At 33.1% G+C, this 10491-nt stretch overlaps 1 protein-coding gene across 1 annotated transcript; it reads left to right on the forward strand.

Moving 5' to 3' along the window:
• Nucleotides 1-957: 957 nt before the first annotated feature.
• On the forward strand, nt 958-8973 carry prdx2 (peroxiredoxin 2). The gene is made up of 6 exons (NM_001002468.2): nt 958-1049; nt 2171-2294; nt 2483-2636; nt 5604-5726; nt 6425-6555; nt 8576-8973. Exons 2-6 carry the CDS (start codon nt 2192-2194, stop codon nt 8656-8658), a joined length of 594 nt encoding a protein of 197 aa, NP_001002468.1. The 5' UTR covers nt 958-1049; nt 2171-2191; the 3' UTR covers nt 8659-8973.
• Nucleotides 8974-10491: the final 1518 nt, after the last annotated feature.

Here is a 10491-nt window from a genome sequence, read left to right on the forward strand (position 1 = left end):
TATACTTCACCATGGACAAGAACAAAAAACAACATACCAAATATATATTTATAAGCAAAATGTGGTGAATTTTTAAATATATTTTAATCCTGCTTTGAAATTATGGAGGACGAAACCTACAAAAACAATGAATGAAGAAACATGCAAATAAATGAACGAATACACAAATTCCTGCATAAATAAACAACTTATAAATAAATAAATATGCAAATTAATAAAAAAATGAATAAGCAAATACACAAAATCCTGCATAAATGAAACAATAAATAAATACACAAATAAATAAATATATGAATAAATAAATACACAAATACCTGTATAAACGAAACAATAAATAAATAAATACGCAAATAAATAATTAAATGACTAAAAAAATACACAAATCCCTGCATAAATAAAACAATAAACAAATAAATACGCAAATATATATATATATATATATATATATATATATATATATATATATATATATATATATATATATATATATATATATATATATATATGCATATTTATTTATTGTTTAATTCATGCATGAATTCGTGGATTAATTAATTAATTAATTTAATTGACTGTGACGCCCTATTTATTATTTATTTTTTATTGTTTTTGCAGGTTTCGTCCTTCATAGGCTTACAATAAATATAGGAAAATAAAAGTGCAAAGCACAATTACAAATAAATTACAATACTAATAATAATAATGAATTTTGATCATTTAATTTATTTAAAAATATAATAATTATTATTTTTTTTATATTAGGTTTAAGGTTTTCAAAGCTTCAAAGCCTTTTTGTTTACAAATTATATACATACTAAAATAAATGTCTTTGTATTTTATTAGTTTAATATTTTACAAAGTAAGGAGCAGAAAAAATTATTTTTGAAAAAAATAATTAAGCCAAAAAGTGGGCGGTGCCGTGAACCACGTCGCTCCCCCCTCTTCTTACGTAGAGCCGCTGCTCGCTGGTTTTAGAGCAGGTCGCGCGGTTGCCACTTCCTGTGCGCGTGCATCAAGGCAAAGAGAACTTTCTCGTCCACACAGAACAGGTAGGTTTTAAATACGGATATATTAACTTTAATCTGCACATTTTGAACGTTTATATAAATGTACAAATGCTTAATGAGTAGTTTTGTTGAGTACTACAGAACAAAAGAGCGCGTGTGAAACGCCGGCGTCATTTTTATATGTTGGATTTAAGTTACACTTGATAACGGAGTGAAATATATTAATGCATATATTATTATTATTATATATCATGCATGCGTTCACTTTAAGTAGTATACGTTATATGATTCGCATTATGCTACTTTTATGTAACATCATCCCACTTGAACTTGCTTTAGCTCGCGAGGCTAAACGCAGATATTGTGTATATTACTCATTTTGATATCTAAAAGCATCATGCATTCTTCATATGCATTGCTTCTCCTCTCACATTTCCAGAAACTTGATATTATAATTGCTGAACGAGACTTTTATAGTAAAGCCCTACATTAGCACACTTGTCTCGGCCTTTTCCTTTTGTCTTTTACTGATAATTTCCAGGGCAAAGTCTGAGGGTCGTTGACACATTGGTGCATTTGCTGGGGTCTGATATGATTTTAGCAGAGATACTGAAATGTCAGGCGTTATCAGAGAGTGCAGGGCCACAAGTAAGCGTTTAGGCGACCTCTGGGATGAGTTCACCACATAAAACGCTGTTAAAGTCTTTATTTTAAGCTTAGAAATGGATAAATGCACATTAGTACTGTCTTTAGTCGGTGATTTGGGTGAAAGACCGCTCTGAAGCCCTTCTTGAATTAGTTTCTTAGTAGCCCATTGTTCAGAACAACTGACTGCGTCATGTGACCTGCAGTGTGTGGTCTGCTGCAAGGCTATTGCATGCATTATTCAGGGATACTTTGTGTTTACGGCGTGAGAAGTTACTTATTTTTTAATGTTTTTAGTTAGATGAGCTTAATTATGTTCAATGAGAAATAAGAACAGAACTGACTGTACACAGGCTTAAAATTAAAATGGATAACAGAAAAATAAAAGTACAAAGAACAATGTTTAACGCAAGGTTTACAATAATTATGAAGAGGTCAGCGATAACTATAAGTCAATCCTATATGTATAACTATTATGTATAAGTTGAATTATTATATTTTTATTATCTCTACCACAGTACCAACAAGCAATCTTCAAGATGTCTGCTGGAAACGCTAAGATCGGTCAGCCTGCTCCTCAGTTCAAGGCCACAGCAGTGGTAGATGGACAGTTTAAAGACATTCAGCTCTCAGACTACAGAGGTGTGTGTGTGTTTTGTAGATTAGCACAGTTTCTTTTCTAAATGTCATTTAAATGTCAGTGTGAACCACATTTACCTTCCTTTACATCATGATGATATGAGCCAACTCTTTCTGGATGTCTCTAAATGAACTGTTTTTAAGTTTGGTGTCAGTTTGAACCCATTTTTCTCTTTTTTTTTTTTCTTCAGGGAAGTATGTTGTGTTGTTTTTCTATCCTCTTGATTTCACCTTTGTGTGTCCCACCGAGATCATTGCGTTCAGCGAGCGGGCAGCAGAGTTTCGTAAAATCGGTGTGGAGCTCATCGCTGCCTCCACAGACTCTCATTTCAGCCATCTAGCATGGTGAGATTCCCTATTTCTGTATTGAACACATCTGGAAAAACTCTTTAAAGTACACTTAAAAAGACTAACCATATTGATTGTGTTGGCTCACATTGTTAGCTGAATTTGGTGAACAATTCATCAGTGCATGTCATTAAGCAAAAAAAAAAAACAGTTTGCCTTTGTAATCTTTCATTTAAATCTGAAAAAGCACTTCCTGATTGTTTTCAGTTAAATTCTCAGATTACATCTGCCTGAGGTATTGGGCGTGGCTAACATACTTAACCACGCCCCTTCAGCTGTCAGTTTTGACAACAAACAGAAATGGTGTGCAGGAGACATCTGTTAGGTTGTAATAACTCTCCCCAAACCCTGATCCTTCTGAATAAAATGCTTACTTTACTACATCCAATCAGCTCTTGGTAGAAAAAACAAGCTACGCCCACTGTTTTCTCATTTATTATTTAGTTTGTCTAGGAACTGCATCACTATATAAAAAAACAGTCTCAGCTTCTGGTTCATGTGGACTTTAAGGTGCTTTGCACACTGAATCTGACATTTTCACATGCAAAAAAATGAATTCAACCTCATATTCATACCATTTTAGCCACTAAAACACAGACCTTCAACTCTCTCGTACTATTTTAGCCACTAGATGGCAGCCTACAACCACTTATTATTTGGTCATTGCATTTGTAGATCTTAGTTTTTTTAATTTATTTTTCATTTCATTCAGTTTAAAGTCACTGAAATTCCAGTTAAGGTTACATTCTGACATGGTATAAACACTTAATGCATTTGAAATCAAATTTAGACCAATTTATACACAATATTTTCCAGTCATTACATTCTGTTTTTGTGTCAGTCTTAATTTGGGGGTTGTCATGGACATGAATAGCATAAATGTCATAAATGCTTGAACCCTACCAATTGCCACATATGGTAGGCCTTTCACAGCAATCAATATATCGACTTATCCTGCAATACTTGGATATAAACTCATATTTTTTGCTGTTGCAATAAATATTAACAAATTCATAAATAACGTTAAAGCCATTTTACAATGACGTTTACATTCTACCTCACAGGTGTCAAAGTTTATAATTAAACATTTTGAATATTAAAAATAATAGGACGTTTAATAGTATATATAATAGGACAGTTGCCTTTTTAACATTAAATTATAGAGTCTAAATAACCGTAAGAATGATGAGTATTTTAAAGTGTTTATGGCTATTTGCATTATTATATATAATCAGTGGAATAAAATGATCTCAAAATGACTTATATTGCTTATCGCAGCAATTTCTCTGACAATATAGCACACGACAAAAATTCCTCATCGTCACAGGCCTAACTTACGGCTATATTTATTTCTTCTGTTCATTTTTTGCATCTGTAAAAAGTGTTTTGAGAGGGTTTTTGAGATTTCAAAGCCACCGTACAAGCGACAGCTAAAAGGCAAGGTTTCTGTGCATGACAAATCTTTCAAATGGGGATATGAAAACAAAATGCATACGAAAATGTTGGACGTCTTTATGCAAAGAACTTTTAATAAGCACAGCACATTCATAAATGATTGTTAAAATGCTGAAATTAGTAAGTTGATTAGATAAATGTGTTTTCTTTAAAAACTTATTAATTTATTAACTTGTCTCTTATTATTTTTTATTATGTACTACAGAAAGCAAATCATACAAAATTACAAGTATATAAAAGTATATGTACATACAATATAAATGTTTTTAAAAATTGTATATTAATAGCAGGTGATGCCAGACACAAGTTATATGCACAGACCATTATAATCAGTTTGCTTCAGAAATCCTACAAAGGACATACTATTGTTTTCCAATACCAAACAATGAGACTATTCTTGCAAGCATTGTTTTAAAAGGAGGGCTTTCGGTATTTTTCCAATAACAAGTGATGAATATGATTTTTAACTTTGAATGTATTGAACTACACATTCTTATTGTTCAGTTGAGGTGTACTGCTGGTCCTGCACTATACATTAGATGTCTTCATCGATATATTTTTTCTCATACTTGTGAACGACGTGCTTTTTCTCAGGTTTTCTATGGCTTCGCTCTGTTATCTAGTGTTCTTCTGACCAGCCTGTCACTGATAAGGGCTACTATAGTGAGTTAGAGAGACACAGATAAAGGAAGGGTGTAGCACTTTATTTGTTCTAGAAACTCTTACTATAAATCATGCTGACCTTTTCTTTTTTTTTTTCTTTTTTTTTTTTTTAGCATTTTCACTAAAACTAATTAAAAAAAATCTTAAATATAATAATAATATATTTAAGTGGCTTTATTAGTTGTATTAATAGCTTTTATTATCATTAATAAAGCTTCCAATAATTTGTGTTGACACTCGTAATTCATATTCTGAACCGCGGATTACAGGATGCACTGGACCATGGACGAACAACGAGATGATGCGGTACGATACGAGAACCGTCGTGTCCCTAATATATAATATAAATAAAAGGAATTAGAAATAGCATATAATACAATATTAGATATGTGGTTTTGTTGGTTAATAATAAAAGCTAAACTTGTTCTAGGAGCTACTACTTGAATTTAGATCACTTTTATTGAGAAAGCATTGAGATTCCCATTTTAATAAAGATAAGTGCATACAAAATTTATTATTATATTATCATTAATTATAATTTATTTATGAAGTTATTCTCTAATTTGTAATCGAGTAAATGCAAAACCTTTTCATGTCAGTTCTCATTGGATCTCCTCTTTTCCTGCGATGACGTGACATGTTTTTAAATATGAAGTTGTTCTGATGTAATGCTTTTATGTACTTTGATCTTGGCGGTTCATTCTGCTGTGGCGACCCCGGATTAATAAAGGGATTATGCCGAAAAGAAAATGAATGAATAAATGTATTGATCTTGCCATGAAATAGCCAGAAGTTGCTCAAGTGGCAATAAATAAAAAACCAAACTTCTGCTTTTGCTCCTGACAGGATCAACACACCACGGAAGCAGGGTGGCCTTGGCTCCATGAACATCCCGCTGGTGGCCGACCTGACACAGTCTATCTCCCGTGATTACGGAGTCCTGAAGGAGGACGAGGGCATCGCCTACAGGTTTGTGATTTTATGATGACATTTGCTCTGCTTCAGTTAAATTACAGGCTCTTTCTCTTTCAGTGCATCATTGCAGCAGGATTTTATGATTCCATTCAATTCAAGCTTCTTTTTATAGCACTTATTAAGCAGCTTTACAAAAGGTGCATGTTATTATAATGCATTTGAACTCAGAAAGTTAAGGTGTTATGTATAGGGTTGACTACTATAGTGATTCTGCAATGTGTGTATAGTGTTCTTTTCATGGTCAAGTGTGCTCTAGTGTCCACGTGCACTGCTGGGGGAGGTGGATACACAAACCACAAGGGAAACATATGAATTGTGTGTTGAATTAATGCACCTGGGATATTTAGATAGATAGGTTTAGGTTTATTAATGGTCATGCTTTTTGTTCGAATAACGTGAAATCAGATCAAATGAAAATGTAACCGTTTATAAACGCATTTAGCATTTATTTATTTTTATTATTATTTTATTTTAAAAAATGTCCACCTAATGGCACATTATTTATGCTCAAATGTAGACAATGTAATAAGAAATGATCAGTGTTAACTCTTATGTAGCAGTTAACATTATGCTTTAATTTGTTTGGTGTTTACCTTGCATTGGACCTCATGTGTTTTTAAAATGTAACTTGAATGCTCAACCAAATTCCTGCATTAAGAGTAAGTGTTCTTTGTGTTTTCCTGCTCCCACAGAGGTCTGTTTGTGATTGACGATAAGGGCATCTTGAGGCAGATCACCATCAATGACCTGCCGGTGGGTCGATCTGTGGACGAGACTCTTCGACTGGTGCAGGCCTTCCAGCACACCGACAAATACGGAGAAGGTGAGAGAAAACACACTCTCTTTCTTAAGGCTGATTTATACTTTTATACTTCTGGCACAGCCAAGAACTGTGAAGGCTTTTATACTTAACGTGCTCGCTGTTGTACTATAATGGCCTGTTTCCACTGAGTGTTACAGTACGGTTTAGTTCGGTACACTTTTATGGCTGTTTCCACTGTCAAAAGGTACCTACAAGCGAACTGTATTGTACCACTTTTTGAGCACCGTTTGCAAAGAGTACCCAAGCACAACAAAAAGGTACCAAAAGACTGAGCTAAACGCGCAACTGAATGCTATTGATATACAGAGAAATGTCACTCGTGCATACACAAACAGAAGAATGAAAACAAAGAAACCGCCATTTTTAAATGCACAGCTGAGACATTACATCGTAATACTATATGCATATAATAACAACCCATGGTTGACCTAAGCTCAAACTAACCTTCATCATCTTGATGAACAGCCACAAAGCCGAGAACAAAATCTGCCTTGTCCTGTTTTTTGTTTTTGTTTTATGAGGCTGTCTAAAAGTGCGAGCGGTTTTACTTTCTCCAGGGAGCTCGCCGCAACCAAGCTGACCAATCACAGAGCTTGCGCTACGCGTCAATACATTTTTTGAGAGGTACACGTCAGCCATGGCAAGGGACCATACGCCTGCGCCTGACGCAGAAGTATAAATGAGCCTTTAATGTCCTCTAATGTCTGTCTCGGGTGATCTTTGTGTAAATGGGGTCAAACATGTTTCCAGATCATTCTAAGCATGTTGTATTTGTTGTGTAAACATCAACGCATCCTGAAGGCAACATAAAAGTTAAATTGTGAAACACAATGTATCTGAAATAGGGGTGTCAAGCCTTTATTTGTGCAAAACTTAAGCCAACGTCTTTAGTAAGATTACCGTCTACAAGTTTGACTTGAAATCTGATATTTTTGTGTGATTTAGAAGAAAGTAACCTATAAAAATGAAAACAAATGATTTTAATATTTTTTTATAGTCATTCCATCTAGGTTTTCTCTCCCCTCCACCTTTTTTTTATCTCAGAACATTTTAAAGAAGATTTTTAAATGCAATTGTGGTTCTTGCTGGTTTCATTAAATGCAGGTCAGCATCAACCACCACTTTTAGAGTAAAAAAAAATGCATACAGGCAAAACATAATGAACACCTCTGACTGCTGACCATGCATTGAGGTCTTATGAAGTGAAAAAGTTGCCTGCACATGCACCTTTGTGACTCCAAAAGTGCGACTAATGTGCGTTATATGAATCAGGTTTTTTTTTCTCTTGACTGGCCAGGGATTGTAATCAGCTGACATTTCCTCATGATCGGCCTAAACGATGACCGGCTGGTCTTCTATTTAATGGCGTATATGCGGAAGGACTTTTAATTTGTCAGTAAACTGGGTTAAGCACTATCAGGTTGTTAAAGTGGCCAACTGTGGTATTGGTAACCTAGCAACCAAAAGTAAACAAAGCATAATGGAGACAGCTGACTGGTCACATGACTGTAATGCTCAATACGTCAAGAATTTGTTCATTTCATCTCGCATTATTTGAATTAACATCTTAATTCCTCTGGTTCATGCAAAATTTAACTTGGAGTCTTGTCAGATTTTTATATTTCTGTTGTTTTTTTTTTCAGAATTTTTTTTTTTTTGTATATTTAAAAAAAAAATTGGGAATCTGAATCATCCAAGAAAATTGCTATCGGTGCTAGTTTTTCTTCAATGATCATGTGACTGTGAAGACGACAATGATGCTGAAAATCCTGCTTTGCGAGACAGAAATAAGTTTAAAACATTTGAATAGAAATCAGTTATTTTTAATTGAAGTATGAAAGTTTTTTTTTGCATTTAATATTCGTAAGTTCAGCTTTGTGAACATTATACAAATATTTAAAGAACAGTAGAAATCTTAAAGACTCCCTACTTTTTGAACTGTAACTGATGTAATACTTTATGCATGACACAAGAGGGCGCCAAAATCACTTATTATAACTTCTTATGCTTTCTCCTTTAGTTTGTCCTGCTGGATGGAAGCCAGGAAGTGACACCATCGTTCCCGACGTGCAGAAGAGCAAGGAGTTTTTCTCCAAGCAGTAACAGTCTCTATTTCTGCATTCACTGGGCTGTTGAAGCACTTAAATTCAGCCTGAGGGGGTCTAGAAAAGTTGATTTAGCCATCGTAACAAACACAGGTTAAATGCACTAGTTAGTCTGATTTCTGTCTGAAGAAGCCGTTTCAGCCCGCGTCTCTCATGCACTGAAATATCTGTAGTTTGTGTTCAGCTAGTTAGTCTGCATTGCATATTTGGTACTCTGTGAACATAGCTGGTTTTAAATTCTCTCAAGTTGTTGGCATTCTGGTGATTTTGTCAATATCTCTGTTAAATAAACAGGCTGTTATTGCTGAATGTTGCAGTTGTCTTATTGTGCTTGCTACTTAATGGATGGTTGACCTCAAATTAAACATTTAATTAGTTTAGAAGGTATGGTAATGGCATGGTAAACCGAATTTTAAATGCAGAAGGACACAGTAGTGTTTTCTTCATGTTTTAATATTAGAATTATAATAGATGGAACAGAATTTGAGAGATAAATGCATATCATGAAATTGCATGATAATTCATGAAACTAAACCTGCGAAAACAAATTTAATAAATAGGCAAAAATTAAATGAGTAAATAAATCAATAAATTCTTGCATAAATAAAACCTTAAATAAATATCCAAATGAGTGTATTTTAAAATTTTTTTTAAAAATGTTGCATAAATAAATATTGAAATGAATAATAGTGTGGGTATGGAGAACAAAACCTGCAAAACAATAAAGAAATATGCAAATAAATGAATAAATAAATACATACACATTCCTGCATAAATAAAACAATAAATAAATACCTACGCAAACAAATATTTATTCTTGCATAAATAAAACATTAAATAAATACACAATTAAATGTATAAAATCTACAAATTTGTGCATAATTAATAGTAGTTTGAAAGGGGGAGAAATCCACGTTCAGTTAAGCATTTTCTTATTCCCCCAACATCTGTGTAATTTATTTTTAATCTGCCTGTACTATTTAAACAATTATTTATGCAGGAATTTGTGTTTTATATACATTAAGTTATTTTTTGGATATTTATTAATTTATTGCTTTGTTTATGCAGGAATTTATTAATTTATTTACTTATTTATTTGGCTAGTGTTTTATTTAGGCAGGACTTTGGGATAAATTTGCATATTTATTGATTTATTGTTTTATTTATGCAGGAATTTGTGGATTTATTATTTAGTTAATTTGCTATTTATTTTTTATTTTATTGTTTTTGCAGGTTTCTCCCTTTCTCCCTCCATAGTATCTTATATAATATTATAATTCAATTAATAGTATAAATATACATTTTACCACCCCTATAACGGTTCATACCATTGTGAAGGCAAGCGCGCCAAACACTCTGTGAGGAAAAAACATTCACTCGACGATAGTCTGAAACTGGCAGGTCTTCAGCAGCTACAGACATCGTAAGTGTTTAAAAGACACTTGTTTTAAGTAGAATATATGTTTGTGTCTGTATATAACTTAAAACTAAAGTCAATTGAGTTATATAGATTGACCTAAAGTAACCCCTGAAACGACTAATCGAGTCACTATAAGTTAGAATACGCTAAATATCCTTTAAAACACTGAAGACTTATGTTTTATTATTAAAATATACGTAATTAAAATGAATATATAAAACATATATTATTATATAAATATATAAAACAGACATTTGATTCACTGAAGCGTGTAATACGCTATCGAACATAGGCCTAAATGATTCACACCCTGATTAAAATGCTTGTTTAAGAATATAAAGTTATTAAGATTAAAGGTAGCAGGCGAAGTCAAACGTATTTTCTCTGATAATGACATTACAATATTTTTGG

The sequence above is a fragment of the Danio rerio genome, chromosome 1, assembly GCF_052040795.2.
Source record: "Danio rerio strain M-AB ecotype USA chromosome 1, GRCz13ab, whole genome shotgun sequence".
Taxonomy (NCBI): Eukaryota; Metazoa; Chordata; class Actinopteri; order Cypriniformes; family Danionidae; genus Danio; species Danio rerio.